At 41.2% G+C, this 26,046-nt stretch overlaps 1 protein-coding gene across 11 annotated transcripts in view; it reads right to left on the minus strand.

Annotated features, from left to right (window-relative positions):
* The window catches only part of LOC105464931 (THADA armadillo repeat containing), a 356,256-nt gene that overhangs the window by 191,230 nt on the left and 138,980 nt on the right, over positions 1-26,046 (minus strand). For 9 of the 11 annotated variants that reach the window (XM_071076636.1, XM_071076633.1, XM_071076638.1 and 6 more), the window contains 2 exons: positions 9,461-9,550; positions 7,266-7,397 (listed from right to left, as the gene is read on the minus strand). The exons of the other annotated variants lie outside the window; for them this stretch is intronic. In XM_071076636.1, coding sequence (XP_070932737.1) covers positions 7,266-7,397; positions 9,461-9,550 — 222 coding nt within the window. The remainder of the gene's footprint in view (positions 1-7,265; positions 7,398-9,460; positions 9,551-26,046) is intronic. 11 annotated transcript variants of the gene reach the window in all.

Here is a 26,046-nt window from a genome sequence, read left to right on the forward strand (position 1 = left end):
GAAGGCAGTCAGAGGAGGCAAGTTCACAGTGCAGGAAGGCAGCCAGAGGTTCCTGAGGCCAGAGAGAATCCAGGTAACATCCAGTTCAATACCTTAATGCGATAGAAAAGGAAATGGAGGGTCAGAGAGGTGAAGTCACAATAAAAGCAAATGTCAGAGCTCTTATTCGAACCCAAGACTCCTCAAAGTCCAGGTAAAACACAGAACCCAGCAGAGCCTCTTTTCTATAAAAATAGTAACTGGTGGGATACAAAATGTGGCTCCAATATTGTAAGACAAGAGGTCCCTTGAGTACTTCATAGATACATAGACTTATCCAACACAAAAAGTCTCTTTCAAATTAATTTCATTTTTCTGTTACTCAATTTAACTCTGTGCCCAAACTGGGGCAAGGCAGAGGAAGGTAACAAAAAATAAACAAATGAAAGAACCCCACAGCTGCTTCTGCATGGAAGGAAAGTAAGATTTATTTTGCAAGAACAAGCATTGAGTATTACAGAACGGCATAGTAATGGTGAATGGCAAGATAAGGAGATTAAGTAACAAACGTTACAGACATTCAAAGGGAGAGGTGATTAGGAGCTGAAGTAGAGAGAAAGTGATGAGGGCATTACTTCTCAGCAGTTATTTTAATCACTGTTTGCCCCATTTATCTCTCTATGAAGCAAACTTGTTCTCTATTCATCACAAGGATTCTGGGAAAACAGAGCAGATAGAAACGTAATGTGAAGCCTTGAAGAACAGTTTCCAGTATTATAATCACAAATGAAAGTAGAAGGCAACTATTGTCTACTGCAAAAACCCCAACTCTATGCCATGGAAAATAAGGTCTTTCAACTTCATAATTTCAGTAAGGAGCAAAGTGATAATCTCTCAATTTTTGTAACTTTCAAGGAAAAGGAAAGGAGTCAATGTCATTTCCCAATGCCATAGGCTTAAAAGGATCAACAAACTCTTAAGTTTTTGCACCCCCAACTCCCTCTTTTTTAAGGCTGGTAAAAATCAAAAGATTCCATTAAATATTTTAAAAATACATAAAACATATTTTCCAATGCTGTGATTACTGGCTAGAGTTCCATATTTCAACCAAAACAGTTTCCATTGAATAGGTTCCTCTGGATGATTTCTACTGCCACATGTTTAGTTAAGATTGTATTGCTGGCCAGGTGTGGTGGCTCACACCTGTAATCCCAGCACTTTGGGAGGCTGAGGCAGGTGGATCACCTGAGGTCAGGAGTTCGAGACCAGCCTGACCAATATGGTGAAACCCCATCTCTACTTAAAAAAATACAAAAATTAGCCGGGTGTGGTGGTGGATGCCTGTAGTCCCAGCTACTCAGGAGGCTGAGACAGGAGAATTGCTAGAACCCGGGAGGCAGAGGTTGCAGTGAGCCGAGATCATGCCACTGCATTCCAGCCTGGGCGACAGAGCAAGGTTCTGTACATTAAAAAAAAAAAAAAAAAAAAAAAAAAAAATTGTATTGCTATTTGTATTTCAATATTGGTGGCTCATGCCTGCAAGTAAGTCTAGCACTTTGAAAGGCTGAGGTGGGCTCAAGGCTGGGAGTTCCAGGCTAGCCTGACCAATATGATGAAACCCCATCTCTAGTAAAAATACAAAACTTATTTAGGTTGACACAAAAGGAATTGTGGTTTCTACCATTAACTGGGCATGGTGGCATGCACCTGTGGTGGCATGTACCTGTGGTCCCAGCTACTCAGGAGGCTGACGCACGAGAATCACTTGAACCCAGGAGGCGGAGGTTGCAGTGAGCCAAGATCGTGCCACTGCACTCCAGCCTGGGCAACAGAGTGAGACTCCATCTCAAAAAAAAAAAAAAAAAAAAAAAAACAAAAAAAAAAACTCAAGAGAAAAGAAAAGCAAGCCAGGCACAGTGGTGTGCACCTGTAGTCCCAGCTACTCGGGAGGCTGAAGCAGGAGAATCACTTGAGCTCAGGAATTCAAGGTCCATCTGGGCAACATAGTGGGATCCTAGCTCTCTAAAAAAGCAAGAAAGGAAAGGAGAAGGGAAAAGGAAAGGAGATTTCACTGAAAACTTGTCTAAAGAGAACAACGACTAAATGGATTGGGGTAAAAAAAATGTACTAAAGTCATCTGCAGTGAAAATAAACAAACAAAAAAGGTGGGCAGGGACAGGGAAAGGGGGCTGCAAGTAGGAGAGATCCTTTAAAAAGTGCCTCAAAGGGGGCAGTGAAGGGATTTCTCCTACAAGTATTAATCAGATCTCAGTTATCTGCAATAGAAGGCACTTTCCGTCTTAACTGAAACTCTCATACATACAAGTAACCACACTGGTGTAGAGAGGGTAAAGAGCCTTGTCCAAGTGTCACAGTTAGTGACTAGAAAGTATTTTCAGAGGCCAAAAAGTCCCTGGGCATGCATCTCTGAGTTCCCTTTCATAAGCAAGTTTCAAGTTCCAATCGAAGAGCTCTAGGTAACCACATATGCCTCAAACCTAGGGCGATAGAGTCCTGAACAAGGGCTCAGGACTCAGAGACCTGATTCGTCTAAGTTCTCCTGGGTCTTTGTTCAGGACTCAATGGTCCTAGGTTTGAGGCATATGTGGTTACTTAGAGCTCTTCGGTTGGAACTTGAAACTTGCTTGTGAAAGGGAACTCAGAAATGCATGCCCAGGGACTTTTTGGCCTCTGAAAAGACTTTCTAGACTCTAGAAAGCCCAGAGAAGCAGGCCTTGGTGAGCTGCATTCAGAGAGCCAGTCAAGGTTCTTTGTAAAGCATGAATCACTCTGCTTTGTGGTATCTGAACTGAAGAATGAATGAATGGTCTTAAATTGAAGGCATTACATTCACATGGTAAAGGGCTGTGTATCTGGATGCAGCACAACATCAGAACATAAAATACACTGGACTTTTAAAAAGTTGTATACAAGATGTTGGGATTGACATTATAAATTCTGACCCAAGAGGATGCAACAATCATAATGCCATACATGTATAACTTTGGAAAATCCAAATCAGTAACTTCTAAGACTTAAATCAATGAAGAAAATCAACAGAGAAATAAGCTTAGACATACTCTTAAACATGGGATAAAGGAGTAAAACTACATATAATACTTACAAATACCTTACAGAGAGGAAGGAAATAGCAGGTAAGTAGACAAAGATCAAAGGGAAACAAAAAGCTGTCGTTGGCGCTTTTAATCTTCTTCTCATTGTGCAATTCACTTTTAGCAGTCAGAGCAACCTTTGCACTACTCCCACAAACTGAAACTTTTTTCTTTAGCCAAACTCATAGTATCCATGAGCCCGATGAGAACTCTTCGAAGTACATAAATTACCCTTAACAATGGTACAAAAATAAAATACTGTTGATCCACTGTACATACACCCATCCATCTTTTTAGCTATTACCCCAAGTCAAAACAGCCCACCCTTCATCACAATCAGGATCACAAACACTGCCTGGAATGATAGGTTTTATGATCAGCCTTTCACTTTCTTCATGAATAATTTTCTCAGAGGTCATCTAAATCAAATGCATACAGTTTTATCACATTCACTCTTTTTAAAAAATCTATTTATAGTTCACCTCACCAGTGAACATTTTGGGGTAGCAGGAGTTGTCCCTGTGGTAGGTTGATGAAACCCCAAACTAACTAAATCTAGGGCCTTCCACTTTACCATAGAAGGTGGCCAAAAAAGAAGAGTCAGGCTTCCTCTGTATCTGGCCACAAACCAATCCTATAGCCACAGGCGATTGTCACCATGTGCCACATGTGGTTAACCAATCCAATCAGCCACTTTTCCTACAGGAAAAGCAAAATAAGGAACAGATCCCACCACTGGTAGAGACATTACATCTATATCCAGAAGACAGCCTGTATTCAGATGCACCAACTGTGGATATAGGCTCCTCATCTCTCCCAGTTGCATCCATTTCAGACCCTATAGGTCATTCAGTGTAGCTAAGTTACTGGCTATTCAAAAGGCAACCAAAATACAAGGTTATTTTGGTGTAACAGAAAGAGTACATCTAAAACCCTTGACAAGTTCTGCACTCTTGGGTTCAAATTCTAGCTCTGTAACTGCCTTGCTCTGTGAACCTCAATTTCCTCAACGGGCAAATGAAGGTGATAACACCTCAGAGTCACTGTAAGCAAAATGCCCAGTTCACTACTTGGCAGAAAGATGGGGCTCAACAAAGGTTGGTCTACTTCCTACTGACTTCTCTACTCAGAACACTTTGTTTTCTGCATTCCTGGGTCAAAATCTACTTCTTAATAAACCCCTTAAATTGCCTAACCAATTTTTTTTTTTTTTTTTTTTTTTTTTTTTTGAGACAGAGTCTCGCTCTGTCGCCCAGGCTGGAGTGCAGTGGCCGGATCTCAGCTCACTGCAAGCTCCGCCTCCCGGGTTCACGCCATTCTCCTGCCTCAGCCTCCCGAGTAGCTGGGACTACAGGCGCCCGCCACCTCGCCCGGCTAGTTTTTTGTATTTTTTTAGTAGAGACGGGGTTTCACCGTGTTAGCCAGGATGGTCTCGATCTCCCGACCTCGTGATCCGCCCGTCTCGGCCTCCCAAAGTGCTGGGATTACAGGCTTGAGCCACCGCGCCCGGCCGCCTAACCAATTTTAATAAGCTACTGCTGTCTAGCTTGTTGAAACTGTATGTGTGCATGTGTGTGTGATGGTATTAAATTTAATATCCCAAGTTTAATTTTGCTATTCAAAATGTGATCTACAGACCAGCAGCACTGGCATTACCTGGAAGACCATTTGAAAGTTGGACTCTCAGGCCTCACCACAGATTTACTGAAATCAGAATTTATATGATCGCCAAGTGGTATGTTTACATCTTGAAGTTTTAGAAACACGGTTCTATAACACACATGGACACTCAATAAGTCAGAGCCTAGACTCTGTACTTAAGGAATCAATGGTGGTACTTCTGCTTACAGGGCATTTTGGTTACAGTGACTCTGAGAAGAGGTGTTACCACCCTCATTTGCCCATTGCGGAAATTGAGGTTCAGAGAGCAAGGCAGTTACAGAGCTAGAATTTGAACCCAAGAGTGCAGGGCTTGTCAGGAGTGATAGATGTGCTCTTTCTGTTACACAAAAATAGCCTTGTATTTTGGTTGGTGGCACTTCTGCTGTTGGTGATGTTCTATGAATCTACTTCATAGAGCACCTTACTTACTGGAAGAAAGCAACTACAAACCGCAGCATTTTCACTGGAAGAATAGACTGATTGCAAACTTCTTACTTTGTATTTTTAGAGGTTAACAAATGATGCCCTACGTACACTGGCTTCAAAGCAATATTTAAATCTTCTATATTAATGCAATCTTTGTTTTATATAACAGATACTTTGAACATAATGAGTAGTATCAGCATTCTGGTTATATGTAAACTAAGCAACATTTTGGAAAGGTACTTTCGATGTAGTAATTTATTATTTCTAGGATGCAATGAACAACAGATTGAGTAGTAAAAAGCTTCTACAAATTCAACATTCTTAAGACAGAGGACAGGTTCTAAAGCAAATCTCTGTTTCTAATGTAAACTGCAATGCTGTGCACATGCCTTTCCTCCTTGCATCAACTTTCTGAAAACATTTCTTAGTTCTTTCCAGTTATTCATGAAAGAACAATTTTTAAGGCCCCTGAAAGTAAAATTTACCACCCAAATTCCCAAAATGAATCACCAAATGCTAGATGAAGGAGATTGGTAACTTTGTATATCAGGAAACAAAAACCAGTCTGCATGAGTCATCTCTGTGATCAAAGATAACACAGCCACAGCCAGGGCTTGGGGCAAACAAATAGCTCCAGCAAGCACATGCCAGAATCTCATGTTTAATGGTTTTCTCACATTAAAATGCATAAGTCAGCTCTGTGAAACAAGGAAGTGGAACCCAGGACACCACATACATAAGAAACACTCTCTTGAGTTTAGTTTCTTACGCTTCTGCTCCAAAGCCATTTCAATTTTTGGTAGAAACACAAAAATGAAGGTACTGTTTTGTCAAGAGGTAAGCAGAAAGGTAAGAGCTAACTAATACGACAGGTTTCTGAAAGGTTTCATGAGAAAATTTTAATACTTCTTGGAGGCCTACATATTTAGGCCTTTGATCCAAAATGAACAAAGTAATCAGAAGATGGCAAATGCCTGAAAAGATGTAACACAAGAAGTGGTAAAAGGCTCTAAAAGAAGAGAACTCTGTTATATTATTCCATGAATACTCTATATTCATGGCTTTTTTCAGGTACTACAAGCTTGAAAGAGAAGATGAGTGGGAATTCATGCCACATGGCATTACCATTTACATGCCACCCATTGCACCGCCTCGCAGACTCCTCCAGAGTGAAGAGTCAGATGTCCTGATGTCCTCTTGAACCCATGGACAGAAGATATATACCAGAACCAAGCCTGCCCCGTGCTGGCCAGGTTCAACACAGGAATAACGCAAACACGGGGCCATGTTTTTCAAAAAGAGTATCTTCTATCAACACCATCCACCCACCTGCCTTGGAGCAGACAGGGCTCAAGGAAAACATTACTTACACAGGTTCTAATGAGATCCTGTACCCATGATATAAGCACCTTCCTCTGAAATACTGGGGGCAATGACAAGAAAACCCAAGCCTCTGCTTTCACAAGACCCCGCTCAAAGTATTGCGTGTGTGTGTGTGTGTGCGTGTGTGTGTATAAAATAGTTTTTTATATATATGTATATATAAAAAATACTTAAATACAAAAGTTTTATATATAATATATAATAGTTTTATATATAATATATACAATAGGTTTATATATACATAAATAAATATATATATAATATGCCCGGGCGTGGTGGCTCATGCCTGTAATTCCAGCACTTTGGGAGGCCGAGGTGGGCGGATCACAAGGTCAGGAGATTGACACCATCCTGGCTAACACGGTGAAACCCCGTCTCTACTAAAAATACAAAAAATTAGCTAGGAATGGTGGCAGGCACCTGTAGCCCCAGCTACTTGGGAGGTTGAGGCAGGAGAATGGTGTGAACCCAGGAGGCGGAGCTTGCAGTGAGCTGAGATCGCACCACTGCACTCCAGCCTGGGTGACAGAGCGAGACTCCATCTCAAAAAAAATACATATATATATGAAAAATATATATATATGACAGTTATATATACATACATATATATATATAAAATAGCTTCTGAAATAATAACAAGATAAAATATTCCCATAAAACTTCCACATCCACCTTGACCATTTCCACACAGCATGACACTACCTCATAATGAAGGGAACAAAAGGTCCCATGCTGAGAGCAGAAGAAGTACCATCCATCGGAGAAGGGTAGAGTCTCTCCAACACCAAAAGTAAGAGAAACATGCTTGGATGACGATTTGGTTCTCCCATATCACTGAAAAAACAATTATTACACATAAAAGATTTCACATTTAGGTAGTGAAGCACTCCTCCTTCAAACATGTCTCTCATGAAATAATTATGTATATGGCCAGGTACAGTGGCTTCTGCCTGTAATCCCAGCACTTTGGGAGGCCAAGGCAGGTGGATCACCTGAGGTCAGAAGTTCAAGACCAGCCTGGCCAATATGGTAAAACGTCATCTCTACTAATACAAAAAATTAGCTGGGTGTGGCGGTGCACACCTGTAATTCCAGCTACTCAGGAGGCTGAGGTGGGAGAATCACTTGAACCCAGAAGGCGGAGGCTGCAGTAAGCCAAGATCGTGCCACTGCACTCCAGCCTGGGTGACAGAGTGAGACTCCATCTCAAAAAAAAAATATATGTATATAAAGTGAGACTCCGCAATCAAGGGGATAGTTTTCCCTTTTTCTTTTCTTTTTTTTTCTACGTTCACTTCTTATCTCCCAAATGTACATAATAAGAAAAAACTGCTAGCAAAACAGGGAATTGGGCTTTTGTACAGGATCCTCTTCTCAAAGCTAATCATTTGCATAATTAGAGTACGCTACTTTAATTAGAATTGTTCCTATAGTAGAGAGGTGCCTGTTCCAGGGTATGAAATGTGAAACTTTCAACATCCAAATGTATTTAAGAAAGCATGAACAGTCACTAAATGTCAGAAAAGCATATTTGCATAAACTACTAATGTGAGCAAATACATCATAAACAGAAGTAAAATTCATTACTTTTGTTTTCTAATTATAGACAATTAGTGTACATTCATACCAAGTGCAAAATTATAGGAAAAATACAAAACACATGCTTTATGAAGTACATACTAAAAATTCCACTACCAGCTTTAGAATGTGTGTGTGTGTGTGTTTTTTTGTTTGTTTTTTTGAGATGAAGCCTTTTTCTGTTGCCCAGACTGGAGTACAGTGGCAAGATCTCAGCTCACGCCAACCTCTGCCTCCTGCGTTCAAGTGATTCTCCTGCCTCAGCCTCCCAAGTAGCTGGGATTACAGGTATGCACCACCACGCCTGGCTAATATTTGTATTTTTAATAAAGATGGGGTTTTGCCATGTTGGCCAAGCTGGTCTCGAACTCCTGACCTTAGGTGATCCACCTGCCTCGGCCTCCCAAAGTGCTGGGATTATAGGCGTGAACCACTGCGCCAGCTAGAATGTGATTTTTAAGACAATGGTGAACTATAAGACTGGAAGCCCTCGTAATGGCCTTGCTCTGTGTTTCCAAGGACACTGGCCAGTTTCGCTCAGGTAGACCAGAACCATTTCTGAATACAAGTGATCATATTAGTCAGCTAATTGCTATAGTTTCACAATGGTAAGCTGCAACAAGCCAGTAATATAAAATGACAGGTATGCATAAAGCAAACTCAATATGTAAACACAGATTTTTTTAAAAATTGGAAGAAAATAATTCATAATAGAAGAAATCACCATGTGATTTCTAGTTTCTATACCACTGAAAATGGAATTAAGTTTGATAAAATTTAACATAAAATAGGATTTTTAAAATATAAAGACAGGATTTTACACAACTTTTCAAGTACAAATTTACTATAGAGAATCAAGCAATATGATATAATTATAAAGAAGTACTTTAATAAAAAGTCAATTTTATTACAAGGAAGCAGTCTGACCATGCACAGTGGCTCAAGCCTGTAATCCCCACACTTTGGGAGGCCCAGGTGGGCAGACTGCTTGAGCTCAGGAGTTTGAGACCAGCCTGGAAACATGGTGAAACCCTATCTCTACAAAAAATACAAAAATGGGCAGGGAGTGGTGGCCACCACTGTACCCCAGCTTGGGTGACAGGGAAAGACCCTGTCTCAAGGAAAACATTTAAACAAATTTTTAAAAAGGGAAGAACTGTATTAAAAGACAGGGAAAGACCCTGTCTCAAGGAAAACATTTAAACAAATTTTAAAAAGGGAAGAACTGTATTAAAAACAGTTGCCTAAAGGGAAAATCTCAATTACTAAGGTAATTCACATCCTTGAGTTCATTTTGCCCCACCCAATTCTCTTCTTACCTGTCTACTGCATTGGCTACAGTTTCCAACTGTTTGAGAAGAAAAGGATAGAGTTCTGGGAAACGAGAGAAAAACTCTCTCCCTGTCATTCTGGGAAAGAAGGAGGAAAAAAGTTATTACCATTTATTCCCTTTGATCTGATAATAAAGCCTTTTTTAAAAAAAGGAAGATAAGTACAGTTATTTGTTTAACAATCAACATAAATGATAATTTTGATTTCTGAAGTGCTCTCAATCCATGAACTTTTATCTCAAAATTTATGCATGTTTACAAATATTTGATACGAAATTCTATCAGGGAAGAAATATGTAATCTGTGCAAACGCCAAGTTTCCACAATTGATTTGAACCATAAATAGAGTCAACACCTGATTGACTGACACTGACTCAGCTTCAGTTATAAGGGCAGGTCTAGAACAAACTTTCCCAACCCTGGCACCAATGACAGTTTGGACCAAATAACTCTTTGTTTCAGGGGGCCGTCCTACGCATTGTGGGATGTTTAGCAGCCTCCGTGGCTTCTACTCACTAGATGCTAGCAGCACAACACCCCTCCCCAACAATCATGACAATGAAAATGTCTTTAGACATTGCCAAACATACCCTGTGGGACAAAATGGCCCCTGATTGAGAACCACTGGTTTGGAGTACGGTTGTGAGAAGCACAGTCTTGGCATGTGAAGTTCTGGAAATCCAATGCTTGCTGAACTTGTAAGAATTATCTTTTTCAACTTTATAAAAACTTCTCTTGAACTATGAAAGTAAAATAGCTCCTCAGACTGCACCACTGACCAAAAAGCTCAAGCTAAATATGGCATTTAGGAACATACGGTCTCCGTAACTATTAAAGAATTACTCTGAAGGGGTGACATAAATATTCCCTAACCTACCCATTTTTATCAACTCTACATGTTATGTTCCTATTAACTGAAATCCAGAGTATTGCATTTTTTAAAAATTGAAACGTTTTTACACACAACAAAATGCTCTGATCAAGTGTACCATTCGACCCACAAACACATACACTCGTACTCCACACCCCTATGAAGACTCAGAAAATTTCCATCATCCCACAAAGATCCTCCATGCCCCTTCCCAGCAAACTTCTGCCCCACAAAGGAACTTCTGATTTGCTTTCTATCATCACAGTTTGGTTTTGTCTATTCTAGCATTTCGTATAAATATAATAATACATTTTTTTGTCTCGCTTTTTTCACTCAGCACAGAGTTTATGAAATTTATCCATGTTATTTAACGTATCAATCTGGTTCTTTTTCTGTTGAGTAGTATTCCACTACATGAATCTGTATGTTTATTGATTTCCTCTTGACAGGCATGGGTTCTTTACCTTTTTTTTTCCTTTTTTCTTTACTATTATGAATAAAGCTGCTATAAAATTCTTATATAAGACATTTTAAGAACATGTTTTCATTTCTCCTGAATTAATATCTGAGAGTAAAACTGTAATACATGTCTAATCATTTAGGAAACTGACCGTTTCCCAAAATAATTATACCATTTTACACTCCCAAAAATAAGGTAGATTTCTGATGGAGATTTCTACATTCCTTTCAACATTTGCTGTTGTTTTGTTTTTCCTTCCTTTGTAGCCATCCTTGTGGGTATACGCAATGGTGTATCTCCCATTAATTTGATTTGCATTTCCTTGACGACGAATGATGTTGAACACTTTTCATGTGCTTTGGTCATTGGTATGACCCTTTGTGAAGTATCTGTTCAAGATTTTTGCTCATTTTTAATAGGTTGCTTTTCCTTGGTCATACACATGCATGGCACACACATTCTTCTAGTCTGTGGCTTGCCAACTTATTTAATAATGTCTTTTGATGAGCAGAATTTTAAAATTTTTGACAAAGTCCACTATTTAATCAATTTTTTTCTTTTATGATTCATGCTTTCTATGGCCTAAGAAATCTCTACCTAAGAAACATATCGTATGTCTTCTTCTAGAAGCTTTATGGTTTTAGCTTTTACATTGAGGTCTATGATCCATTTCAAATTAATTTTTGTGTATAATGTGAGATAGAGATCAAGGTTCTTTTTTTTCTACATTGGTATTTCATATTTTTAATAGGGAGATGTTGTTTTAAAAAAAAGATATGCCTTAAAAAGGAGATGTGGTGCTGGGTGCAGTGGCTCATACCTATAATCCCAGCACTTTGGGAGGCTGAGCTGGGTGGATCACCTGAGGTTGGGAGTTCAAGACCAGCCTGACCAACATGGAGAAACCCTGTCTCTACTAAAAATATATAAAATTAGCCGGGTGAGGTGGTGCATGCCTGTATTCCCAGCTACTCTGGAGGCTGAGGCAGGAGAATCACTTGAACCTGGGAGGCAGAGGTTGCAGTGAGCCAAGATCGTGTCATTGCACTCCAGCCTGGGTGATAGAGTGAGAATCTGTCTCAAACAAACAAACAAAGGAGATGTGCTATGCTCATAGATTAGAGGATTCCATATTATAAAGATGACATTCTCCCCAAACTGATTATAAATGCAACGCAATTCCAATAAAAACAGTAATTGTGTGTGGGTGTGTATGTGTTTGTGTGTCTGCAAGTGACCTGAGAAGTTGATTTTACTTCATTTTATTTATTTTTTTTTGAGACAGTCTTGCTCTGTTGCCCAGGCTGGCGTGCAGTGCTGCAATTTCGGCTCACTGCAACCTCCGCCTCCTGGGTTCAAGCAATTCTCGTGCCTCAGCCTCCCGAGTAGCTGGGATTACAGGTGTACGCCACCACATCTGGCTCATTTTTCATATTTTTAGTAGAGACGGGGTTTCACAATGTTGGCCAGGCTGGTCTCCAACTCCTGACCTCAGGTGATTGGCCCACCTCAGCCTCCCACAGTGCTGGGATTACAGGCAGGAGCCACTTCGCTCGGTCCTGAGAGGTAGATTTTAAAATGTATATAGACACATCAGGGACCAAGAGTAAGAGTATCAAAGATAATCTTAAAGAAGAATGAGGTTGGAGGACTCATCCAGATAGCTAAAAATACCATAAAACTCAAGGACTCTGGGTATGAATAAGCCAATAAAATAGGATAGAAAGCAAAGGAGCAGACATACATTAATACATGTATAAAATCTTGATTTGTGAAAGAGTTAATACCGCAGATCACAGAGAAACGTAGTGTGGTAACTGATTATCCACATAGACAAAATTACAATTGGATCCCAATCTCCCACCGATATGGAAAGCAGGCAGGGAAGTGCTGGGAGGAAGAGGGCAGGTTCCTGGTGAAGGCTCCACCCCTGGCCTATGCCCATGGACCTAGGTGAAGACGGGCACTCCTGCCTTCGCGCCCAAATGTTGCATTTCCCAAGACCACCCTGGCCTCCCACGCCCCTATCCTGTGCCTATAAAATCCCCTGAAACCCTAGCACGCAGGCACACAAGTGGCTGGACGTCAAGAGGAGCACATGGGCGGAGGAACACACAAGCAGCTGGATGTCAAGAGTATACCAACAGGCACCAGCAGGCCGGCATGCCAGCAGGCCATCGCCTGGCGAAATAATGCGGAGTTTGGCCAGGGCAGTCAAAGAGACAGGCCGCCGAGTGGCCCAAATCCAGGGGAAAACCATCTCCCTTCTGGTTCCCCCATCTGCTGAGAGCTTCTTCCACTCAATAAAACCCTGCACTAATTCTCCAAGCCTACATGTGATCAAATTCTTCCAGTATACCCAGGCAAAAATCTTGGGATACAGAAAGCCCTCTGTGCTTGTGATAAGGCAAGGGGATCTAATTGAGCTGAGGAACACAAGCTGCCTATGGACAGTTAAACTGAAAGAGCACCCTGTAACACAAACCCACTGGGGCTTCAGCCGTAAACATTCACCCCTAGACACTGCTGTGGAGTGGGAGCCCCACAGCCTGCCTGTCTGTATGTTCCCCTACAGGTTTGAGCACAGGGCACTAAAGAAGCGAGCTACGATCCCATCACACACCCTGTGAGGGGGGCAAGGGAACCTTTCCTGTTTCACTACTATGTATAAAAATTAAATTCCATTGACTTCAAGGCTTTAAAACAGCATAAAGAAATAGCCGGGGCCGGGTGCAGCGGCTCACACCTGTAATCCCAACACTTTGGGAGGCCGAGGCGAGCAAATCATCTGAGGTCGGGAGTTCAAGACCAGCCTGACCAACATGGAGAAACCCCATCTCTACTAAAAAAAACACACAAAATTAGCTGGGCCTGGTGGTGCACGCCTGTAATCCCAGTTACTCAGGAAGCTGAGGAAAGAGAATCACTTGGACCTGGCAGGCAGAGGTTACAGTGAGCCAAGATCATGCCATTGTACTGCAGCCTGGGCAACAAGAGACTCCGTCTCAAAACAAAAAAAAAAAAAAAGAGAAAAGAAATAGCCGGGCGGGGTGGCTCACGCCTGCAATCCCAGCACTTTGGGAGGCTGAGGACAGCAGATTACTTGAGTTGAGGAGTTCGAGACCAGCCTGGCCAACATGGTGAAATCCTGTCTGCACTAAAGATACAAAAATTAGCCAGTTGAGGTAGCATGTGCCTGTAATCCCAGCTACTTAGTAGGCTGATGCAAGAGAATTGCTTGAACCTGGGAGGCGGAGGTTGCAGTGAGCTGAGATCGTGCCACTGCACTCTAGCCAAGACTACAGAGCGAGACCCTGCCACCAAAAAAAAAAAAAAAAAAAGACAACGATGAAAAAGAAATGCATGACGGGTTTTTTTTAACCTATTTTGAAAATTTGGGATTCTGCCCTGAGCATTCCTGGCATGATGCTTCTTTCTTTCCCCTAATGACAAATCCAGGCAGCCTAGTTAGTACACCTTCCATGTGGCAACCTGGGCAAAAGCGCCCTAGGAAATTCTAACTTAATTCTATTTAGCCACCTGGATTCTCTTAAAAGGATTAACCTGGTCCTAAATCATAAGATAATGACTACTTGCTTGAGTACACAGCTTGCTGAGTCTTCCTAAGGTGGCCCATGAGTATATAAAGGGTCTCTGTAAGATTTACAAAAATGCCTTGTCCCTCTTGCACCTGACTATTCTAGACAAAATGTCTAGTTGCAAGTAGGGAGCAACTGGAAAAAAGACAAAGTTATAAATACTGAAATGGGACAACTGATTTTGAGGAAGTAGAGAGAATAACCTTGACTCCTGGGAAGAGACTATCTCAGACCCCGGGAGGCACAATGGAAGGAAGAACATTAATGGTGTCTGTTTTTTGAAATTGCCCCTAGAGCCTTCCTCACCAAGGAAAATGCTCTGCTCTTCCCCCAAACTGTCATGAACACATTGAATTTAACCAACTGCTGGGTCTGTGAGCCTACCTCAGATGGCTTGAAGCACAATTTGATTGCTTTCCCCTTAACCTTACTGAGAAGTCTATCAGAAACTATATGTTATGGCCTTGGCTCCAAGCACCTGACCCTTCCTTGCAAAACACCCATCAATATCTCTGAATGCCCTTCCCTTTTCTATAGCCATAGCTCAATCATTGCAAGGGACAGCTGAACGCCACTCAGCTGTTGGTGTGGGCAAAACAGGATAGGCTGGAATGACTGCACTTAAGCAGTCCCTCCAAAACCAAGGACTAGAATACATTCTTTGGACTAAACTAGAAACTTTAAGATTTACCAGCCGATTGTTAGACCACGATGAAGGCACTGTTAACATATGCTCCTCGGCTGATGTAGGGAACTCCCCAAACTGTAAACAAATGCTTTCTTTACAGGGGTACTAGGTATGTGAAAGCAGGCATTAACTCTCCCCCCAACCAAACACGGTGATTTGCACCTTAGGGGTGGTCGTAGGCAAATTTCAAATGTTTAAGGAAATACCACTAGGAGGTCATATAGCTCTCAGATGACTATGAAGATCTCTCCAAAATGGGGTTAGGCTTGGCTATTCACAGAAGCTTGCCAGAGGTACAAGCAACTCATTATTTTTGCACACCCTGTGGTTGGTTAGTCCTGCTGTAAGAGTCATTCAATTAAAAACATGGTACAAAATGTATCAACTGATTTTAACTAAGGTCATCACTGATAGCACTTCAGCCCATAAAGCCATTCAGATTTGCTTCAATTCACAGGGCAAGTCATAACAATATAAATGAAAAATTTTCTTAGACTTCTAATCTACAGGTTAAGATAAAGTCTGTACAATCACTAATACATTCTGCTGTACCTGGCTTAATGGCTTGGGCTAAATGGAAAGGTCAATACAAAAACTTCAAAAGACAGCCATTTGAGTTTCTACCACAGACCCTGTTGATTTGTGAGATTTGTACAAGTGATTGGATCTGAGGTGCTGGGAGGCATAGTTGATGTCAATACTGAAAGCTGAACTCATCCTGCTGCTTGGTGTCCTATTGGTAGTAACCTTAATTAAATGTTGTATGAGACGAACTGAATGGATTTGGTGCCAACTTATCTCTTAGATTAACTGAAGGAGCCAACAGTGTGATGTATTCATGGGAAAATTCACCCGAATTTTCACCAGAAATGGGAGAGAGATGCTGTTGAGAGACAAGATGAGTTACTGCCACTGTCACTATTGCAAAGTGAAGCACTGACTGCCCTTTGTTCTGGACTTTCTGGACTCTATTCAAGTATGTTTATATAATAAACAGCACTGGAAGATATAGTGTCTCCCTCTGGATAACAAGGTTCTTAAATTTAAAATAAAAATATAGGCCACAAATGGGGAGAACATTTGTATGCATATATCTAAGAATTACATAATCAGTATCCAGAATATACAAAGAACTCGAGTGATCACTGAATAAAAGACAAATAATATAAAAATAGACACACCTATCAAAATGCAATTCACAGAAGATAAACATGAGTGGAGAAGAAACAGTAGAAAGGATGCTCAACTATACCAAGGGATGCCCAGGCATGGTGGCTCACGCCTGTAATCCCAGAACTTTGGGAGGCCGAGGCGGGCAGATCACGCGGTCAGGAGATCGAGACTGTCCTGGTTAACACGGTGAAACTCCGTCTCGGGTGGATCACGCAGTCAGGAGACCGAGACCATCCTGGCTAACACGGTGAAACCCCGTCTCTACTAAAAACACAAAAAAATTAGCCGGGCATGATGGCGGGTGCCTGTAGTCCCAGTTACTCGGGAGGCTGAGGCAGGAGAGTGGCGTGAACCCAGGAGGTGGAGCTTGCCATGAGCTGAGATCACGCCACTGCATTCCAGCCTGGGTGACAGAGCGACTTCCTCTCAAAAAAAAAAAAAAAAAAAAAAAAATACTATACCAAAGACTATTGGCAAAGCCTATAAGTCTGGTAATACCACGTATTGAATCTTTCAGACACTGTTGATGGAAATGCAAATTACTACAATTCTGAAAAATAATTTGGGATTTTCTTGAAAGTCAGAGATGTGTTTACCCAGTGACTCAAGAATGCTACTCCAGGCCGGGCGCGGTGGCTCAAGCCTGTAATCCCAGCACTTTGGGAGGCCGAGACGGGCGGATCACGAGGTCGGGAGATGGAGACCATCCTGGCTAACACGGTGAAACCCCGTCTCTACTAAAAAAATACAAAAAACTAGCCGGGCGAGGTGGCGGGCGCCTGTAGTCCCAGCTACTCGGGAGGCTGAGGCAGGAGAATGGCAGGAACCCGAGAGGCGGAGCTTGCAGTGAGCTGAGATCCGGCCACTGCACTCCAGCCTGGGAGACAGAGCGAGACTCCGTCTCAAAAAAAAAAAAAAAAAAAAAAGAATGCTACTCCAAGGTAAATGGCCTAGATAAACTCTTGAATACTGGCATCAGAAGGCTTGTACAAGCATATGCATAGCAGTCACATGTTCATCAACAAAACATGAGTAAACTGCAGTATAGCAGTCCCCATTGTGTGTGAGCTTTAAAGAATAATACAATAAACACTTTGGATCTACCACCTAGCTAGAGAAGTGGAACACTACAGTAGTCCCCCCTTCTCTGAGGGGATACATTTCCGTACCCCTAGTGGATGCCTGAAACCATGGACAGCACTGAACCATATATATACTATGTTTTTTCCTGTACATTAGTCATTTAGTAGCCAACTCTTATCAGATCAACTGTCCTGGTGTCACAGAGCGTGTGTTCAAGGAACTTTTATTTTACTTAATAATGGCCCCAAAGCACAAGAGTAGTGATGCTGTCATATTGTTATAGTTGTTCTATTTTATTATTAGTTATTGTTGTTAATCTCTAATTGCATCTAATAGATAAACTTCATCACAGCTATGTGTGCATAGGAAAAAATATAGTATATATATGGTTCAGCACTATCCATGGTTCGAGGCATCCACTGGGGGTCTTGAAAAGTATCCCCCACAGGTAAGGGGAGACTACTGTAATGTTCTATTTCTTAAACTAGGTGTTAGATCCAAGGTGTTTATTGCATTGTTATTCTTTAAACCTTATACATTTTTTATACATATTCTGTTACCTATTTCATAAAATCAAAAGTCTTTTAAAAAAAAAGAAATTCTTACTCCCTTCCAAATTACAGACCCATTAAATATTTATTGAACATTTTATCCGAAATATGTTCCTTTCCTTTTTTATTTATTAGATATTTTAATGGAAAAAGTAAAAATGCAAATGTTAAAAAACACACTAGACTCCCCACAGTGCCCTTCCTCATAGAGAACTGTGTAATAGTATTTCAGCTTTCCTATTTAAAAAAATTCAATGCGGCCGGGCGCGGTGGCTCACGCCTGTAATCCCAGCACTTTGGGAGGCCGAGGCGGGCGGATCACAAGGTCAAGAGATCGAGACCACGGTGAAACCCCGTCTCTACTAAAAATACAAAAAATTAGCCGGGCGCGGTTGTGGGCGCCTGTAGTCCCAGCTACTCGGGAGGCTGAGGCAGGAGAATGGCGTGAACCCGGAGGCGGAGCTTGCAGTGAGCCGAGATCGCGCCACTGCACTCCAGCCTGGGCGACAGAGCGAGACTCCGTCTCAAAAAAAAAAAAAAAAAAAAAAAAAAAAAAAAAAAAAAAAAAAAAATTCAATGCATACAGGTACATACTTTTAGTTTGTAGTTTTTTTCCTTACAAATAATCATATTATATACACTTTTCTGCACCTTGAGTTTTTTTCACCTAATCTGTAAAATTATTCCATGTCACGCACACTCATCTATTCTCTTCCATTTAATGGCTACAGAGTAATCTATTGTATGATTGACTGTAATTTACTTAATCCCTAATGACAGGCCTTTCGGTTATTGCTAGTCTCCTGCAGCTACAAATGATTATATGTACATTTCCTTGTTAATAAATTACAAACTTGAGTTTTACAGGATCACTGTTTTACACAGGGAGAAAGCAAAATCACTCCGCTACAGACCATTGTTATATTCTTGACCACCTCAGAGCAAAACTGGTCAAGAACATCAATTTCCACTGTTAATGTCCTTTCCTTGGCTTTTGATTCTGTGAAGAGGAGTCACTTAAAGGTAAATCTCTGAGTTTAGTATTGGGATCCCTGAGTATATTTGCTCATTCCGAATCTCTCACTATACAAACAGAAAGGCAACGGATATGTCTTCTTGAGGAATCAGTTATTAATTTCCAGAGAAATAAGTGGCCTGCTATCTCTTAGTTGAGTAAGAAACACACGTATTCTCACTTATGCACAACACATGATTCTATCACTATGATCTAGAAACTGCCTGATAGATAACTGGCTCTGCTGACCATAATACCACTGAGAAAAGGGCAGTGGAGCTACTATTCTAGGATTAAAGTCATTATTTTAATTGAATTAAGCTAATTGTCCCAAACAGCAAGTTATGTCATGCAGTTACCTTAGCAAATATTTACCAACTAGTCTATCTTGGAAGGTATATAAAGAAGGTACTTACTGAAAATTAAATTTCAGTGAACGTTTTAACTAACTGTTTTGTTTTTAGGAGCAAAGCAGGTTTTTGACTACATCTTTTCAAAAGTATACTGTTAAAATTATTGTGGCCATGCTTGATGGTGCAGACTTGGAAGTATCAACTACGCATCTGTCAGGGTTTAAAAACACCAAAATTATTTTCTACAGTAAATTTCAACCTTGTTCAAGCACTGAGCATACAGGAGGTATCCTTCTAACATTCTTAGGTTCCTCAACACAGAAATGTCAATCCTATTTCTGGTTTAGCTTAGCTAAAAGGCCAGAGTTCTAATTTACTACAAAGACAAAAGAGCTGACTGAGCTCCATGTACTCACCAGGGAGCATCATCTCAACTCTGCATTAGCCAAACGCTAGTAAAGACTTGGTTAAATATTTACATAGTATGTCTGAAGGATATGCAACATTAACAATTCTTGTGTATTATAAAACAGACTCTCAAGAGGTAGAGGGTAGGAGAACCAGAATTATCTAAGGGGCTTAACTTCTGATTCTCAATTACACCAAAAGGTCTACTGCAGACTCTACAGCATCTTGAATCCAGAAATTAGGTTGATATCAACACCAGCCTTCAACTAACCATGACCATATTAGTTTTCATGGTTGTACTGAGTGAAGAATCACCATTTGTAATAGTGCCTCTATATGAAAGAATTTCATAGGTTTTGGACTGCCCATGTAAGGTCTGTAATCTAGCCTTACTTTAAAAGGCCAAGAGCATAGGACCATTTTAGGTCATATTTGAATCTCCCTGCTCTGAATCCTAGAATATGTGAGTCTTCTCTCTCACTTGCTACTTAATCAAAACTGTAATGTGATCGTATTTTTTTCACAAAAGTAGCAAATATTTTTTTAAAGTACCTACATGCTTCATGTTGGGCTCAATCCCATGGGAGATACTAAGAGTAAAAGAGAGTCAGTGCTCTTGGAGCTTAAAACCTGGTTAAGAAGACAGGTATTCACATACGATATAACTAATAGCATAAGGCAAACCATTGTAAGAGTCAAGTGAATGATGTTTACAATAAGAGTTCGGAGTTGGAAAATACATCATTTGGGTTGGAGACATTATGGATAGTTTTGTGGGGAAAATGGAAAACAAGGCAGGTTGCAGTGGCTCAAACCTGTAATCCCAGCACTTTGGGAGGCTGAGGTAGGCGGATCCCTTGAGGTCAGGAGTTTGAGACCAGCCTGGCCAACATGGTAAAACCCCGTCTCCACTAAACATACAATAGAATTAGCTGGGCATAGTGGTACGTGCCTGTAATCCCAGCTACTCCAGAAACTGAGGCAGGAGAATTGCTTGAACCCGGGAGGTGGAGGCTGCAGTGAGCCAAGATCGCATCACCGCAACCCAGCCTGGGCAAGCGACAGAGGGAGACTCGGGGTCTCAAAAACAGCAAAAAGAAAATGGAAACCAAAATGGGTCTTGAAAAATTAGTAAGACTGGATTAAAAAGGAGATAGGACAGCATAGAAGGGAAAAGTAGTTAAGTTGACTGAAAGACAAGAGGACTTCACGACAAAAGAAGAAAGAATAATTTTTTTTTCTGGCATAATTTTATTTTAGAAATTTGAATGCCAAACTAACAGCTTTGCTGTCTTATGGGCTTTGACAGTTTCTAAACAGGAGAGATACAAGAGCAGATGGACTAGGCTAGAGAGTAGAAACATGGTGACCCCAAGCACCTTCACTAAATGTGTCCCTTATCACTTCAACTAGAGCACGGATTTCTGTAGGTTAAGGACCATGTCTTTCAGTTCCATCAACGTTCCATGCTCTCTCTACCGTCTAGATTGTGGCAAACATTGTACCTTCTTCCAGGAACACCTCCACTCTCTGTCTCTGCTGCCCACCGCACCCCTCTTATTGGACTAACTCCAAATAATCTTTCAATTTTGGGATTAGGCAGACTTCTTCCAGGACACATTCCCTGGTATCTCAAGTCTAGCTTAGGTACCTGTCCTCAGTTGTACACTACACCCTGTGCTTTCCCTAACACAGGTAGCATGTCATACATGAAACTTCCTGTTTTCTTGCTTATTTTGCCCACTAGATAATACACTCTGCACAGGAAGAAACCATAGCTAACTTCTTTTTCCCCACAATATTTAAGATACTGAGTATAATGCCTAGTTTACAGCTGGTGCCCAATAAACAGTTGCCGAGTGACTGAAGCGAAACGCAAGGACACAGTCCTTAAGACAGGCAAGGAGGAAAGGAATTATGACCAAGATAGTAACACGCTAGTAATTTCACAAAATGCATCATCAGCTATAAATGTAGTGACATTCAGAATCATCATTTGAGTTAATAAACTGAGTATCCTGCCAGAGCTTGAAATGTTCTTAAACACAAATAAATAAAGCTTATCTCACTGGTTTACAAACAGTTCAATTTTAGTTCATCCAAACAAGCAAACAGGCTAACAAGTTACCACTGCAGATATAGCGAGCCCTGGGGGTAAATTCTTCAGTGACAGGCATTTCAAACGTTTATCTATGTGATCAAAAACTAGCCTGGAAAACAATAAAAGTGATAACCAGAAAGGAAAAACTGAAGCTCTGTAAGTTCAAGCTCCTAGGAAGAAAAAAGACGACCACCAAAAATTGTGAATGGGATAAAACAGACATTAGTGAAAACAAACAAATCAGGATAAAGAATGAGAATCAAGCAGCTTTAAATTCAGAACTGTCAGACTACGCAAAAGCTGAGTTATTCCCTCTCCCACCAGGTAAGGATATGCAGGCACAACGGATGAGAGGCCCTTGGGGAAACACAGAAGCTACTTGCAGATCTCTATTTGCCTAGCACCAAGCATAAGGTGCAGAGAGCAAGAGTGGCGGTAACCTCCACCAACAAGGCAACCCTTGGCATGATCCATTCATCGCTAGACTCCACAGAGCCCAGTCAGGGCCTGGACAAAACAGGTCAGCAACGGAGGTTTACTGAATCAATCAAAATACCTGCCAGGCACCATTCTGTTTTATTTTAAAAGCTTTATAAAAATTATTCTAGCACTATATTTTTATTGAGGAAAAAATAGACAAAAAAGAATACTGCAAAGAGAAATCTAAAAATCACCACAAACTTACCAACCAAATTTAGCCACCAGTTTAATGTTTTGATGTATGTCCATTTACACCTCTCTCCTCATATATTGTTCTATAACCGGCTTATTGCACTTACTAGTATATCAAGAGTGGTTCCATATCAATCTGAAGCCATTTTAACATAGTAGTCTCTGTGTTTTACACTCTCTGTGCCTCTCCTGTGTGTGAACATTTGTCTGGCCATACATTCCTCCGGGGCACTACCCTTGACACCAAGAACAACTTACTCCCATTTGGGTTAAGCCGTATGTGGAATGCTGCTACTCCAGCTACGTCAATTTGTCTACACATTCCACATCTAACCTTGGTAATGCCAAGTGTCTAGTTCTTGAGTTTTTAGAGCATCTGGACTTTGGCCATTTTGGTAGGCTTTGAATCCAACCTGACATCTAACAGCCTAGAAAAAATCTGAACCAAGCTCCAATTTCTGATAGAAACCCTGTCTTCAAGATCTGCCACACATAAGAAAAGTTGCAATGCCAGAAGCACATGCTTCTGAACAAAAAGTATACCAATGAAAACTTTTGTGTAGTGAAAAAAGGCATTTGGTGAAATGAGTTAAAAAAAGGTGGGGGGGAAGGTATCCACACACACCCATTTCTCACACACACATCCCATATCATTCTCGATCATCTCAGGAATAGGGATCAACAGAGTAATGCACAGAGATATAAAAAGAAAAGCTAGCAAAGGCAAGCAAAGCCACCATGCAGGAATAAGGAACTGCATAGGAAACAGCAGTAAAGGTGTGGGTTGTGTCCAGTTTTTAAAAACAGGACTTATTCATAGGCCATGGAGCAAACACCATAAATCTGGTCACTGGATGAAAACAAATGCTGAAGGCAAAAGCCTGGGGGTTTTCAGTTGGTATTTCAATTGGGAACCCAATAAACTATTAAAACGGAGCTATTCCCTAGATTCTGGCCTATAAAACCACCCCACAGGAGAGAAATCATCTAAGGGTCTGTGTCTCCTCACCACAGTGATTGCTGATAAAAACAGCAAGCTCATCTTAAGAAAAATAATACCCCACCCCCCACCCCCGCAAAGGAAACAAACCTACAAAGAAGACAAAGCATGCATATGCGTTTCAAAGGATATGATCAAATGCAAACTAATAAAACAGAAACAACTAATAAAAAGAAATCTCAGTTTGAAATCCCATCAGGAAGTCCATCTCTGATTCTGTTCATGGAATCTTCTCCCTACCTAAGACTGGACTGACACTAGCTTTTCTCCCTAGAGTAGTTAACAAAAGAATGAGGGATTAGAAAGAGATGTCAGGAGTCCCGTGGTCAGAATCTCACACTCAGGAAGTCTGTGTAATCACAGTGATGGATCTACCAGGAAGCCCTTTCAGGCAAACCATGTTTGAAGGAAAGCATCCTCCTCAGGGCCTCTGTTTTGAGCACACTGATCAGGGCTCCTACCAGTATCCTTGTTTCCCTGCCAATCCTCTGCAGGTAGCCATGGGATTTTTGGACTTTTGTTTTTTGTTTTATTGAGACAGAGTCTTGCTCTGTCACCCAGGCTAAGAGTGCGGTAGCACAATCAGAGCTCACTGCAGCCTCAAACTCCTGGGCTCAAGTGATCCTCTTGCCTCAGCTTCCCAAGTAGCTGAGACTACAGGCGCATGCTGCCATGCCTGGCTAATGTGACTTGTTGCTTTTCTAATCTTTCCCTTTCAGAAGTTGCTTTCAAGGTCGAGAATTCCCAAATCACTAAACTGCCTATTACAATACCATCCTGAGACAGGGAAGTGAAAGGTGTTGGTTCTGCAAGAGCCCTGCCATGCCCCCTGTGAAGTCACTGGCCCAAAGGTGAGCCAGGAAACACATTTCTACTCCTTTACACAGCGAGTTGGTGAGTAAATATCAATCTCTTGAATTCCTCATGTGTGCAAGGTCCCATTTGGGCAGCTTACATGGATATTTTTTAACTAGGAATTATTTTTTAGAAAATGTTTCTAAAAATCATTTCTAAAACCTCAGAATCAAATAATCTCTTACAGTTTAATTCAATAATCATTTACTAAACACTTTGTGATTGACTTTTTCCAAAGATGGTCAACAAACTTCTAACGTTCCTGATACGTAAATGCCTCCTTCCTTTGAAGAGGTGGGTCTGCTTCCCCTTTCCTTGACTGTAGGATGCCTTTTGACTTGCTTTGATCAGCAGAAGGCAGCGGAAGTGACACTGTGCTAGCTCTGGCTTAAGCTTTACAAAGCATGGCAGCTTCTGAGTTCACCCTCTTGAAGTCCTGACTACCCTGCTGGAGAGAGGCCACTTCAGCCCCCAGTCATTTATGCTTCTACTGCCAGCCCCAGAAATGTGAGTGTGAAGCCATGTTGGTTGTATCAGCCCCAGGTGAGGTCCCAGATGAAAGCAGCCACCTGAGTGATCCCAGATGACAACACAAGGTGAAGAAGGACTGCCCATCTAAACACGGCTGACACACAGAATTGTGAGAAATGATAAATTGTTATTTTAAGTCATTAAATTTTGGGGTTGCTTATTATGCAGCAATACGCAATTGAAACACAGTTACAATACTGAAGGCACTGAGACTCTGTGGAAAAGGTAATACTAAATAAAAGAGATGCTGATAACAAGGAGCACACAATTTACCTTCACTATATTGATTCTCTCACAGTTCTAGAGGTCAGAAGTCTGAAATCAGTATCAAGGGTATCAAAATCAAAGTGTCAGCAAGGTACCTCTAGAGACTACAGGAGAACCCATCTTGAACTCTTCCACCTGCTGGTGGCTGTCAGTATTTCTTGGCTTATAGCTGCGTATTAGTCCGTTTTCATGCTGCTATGAAGAAATATCCGAGACCGAGTAATTTGTAAAGAAAAGAGGTTTAATTGACTCACAGTTCTGCATGGCTGGGGAGGCCTCAGGAAATTTACAATCATGGTGGAAGACACCTCTTCACAGGGCAGCAGGAGAGAGAATGAGAGCCAAGCAAAGGGGAAAAAGCCCCTTATAAAACCATCACCCCCATGATTCAATTACCTCCCACCAGTTCCCTCCCATGATGCATGGGGATTAAGGGAACTACAATTCAAGATGAGATGTGGATGGGGTCACAGCCAAACCATATCAAACCGTACCTATATTACTCCAATCTCTGTCACTGTGGTCATACTCTTTTCTTCTGTCTCCCAAATCTCCCTCTGCCTCCTTTGTATAGACAATTTCACTAGGGCCCACCCAGCTAAGCCAAAATAATCATCACCCCAACTCAAGATTCTTAATCACATCTACAAAGATCCCCTTTTCCTTACAAGGTAGCATTTACGGATTCCAGGAATTAGGATCTGAGATCTTTGAAGGGCCATTAATCTGCCTGTCGCAAATGCTAAAACACAAGAGTTAAGGCACTGCAAAAACTGATTATAGGAATTGGAGTTATTCTTGTCATATTCAGGTAAATCAGAGTCAAGGAACCCGGGGAAAAAGCACTCAGGACACAAAGTGCCAGCTCCAGGAACTGTCTCACAAGCCCAGCCGCTGAAATAACTTCCCATAGCCTTAAGACTAGTCTTACCTAGTAGCTGCTGAAA

The sequence above is a fragment of the Macaca nemestrina genome, chromosome 13 (genome assembly GCF_043159975.1).
Source record: "Macaca nemestrina isolate mMacNem1 chromosome 13, mMacNem.hap1, whole genome shotgun sequence".
In the NCBI taxonomy this organism is placed as follows: Eukaryota; Metazoa; Chordata; class Mammalia; order Primates; family Cercopithecidae; genus Macaca; species Macaca nemestrina.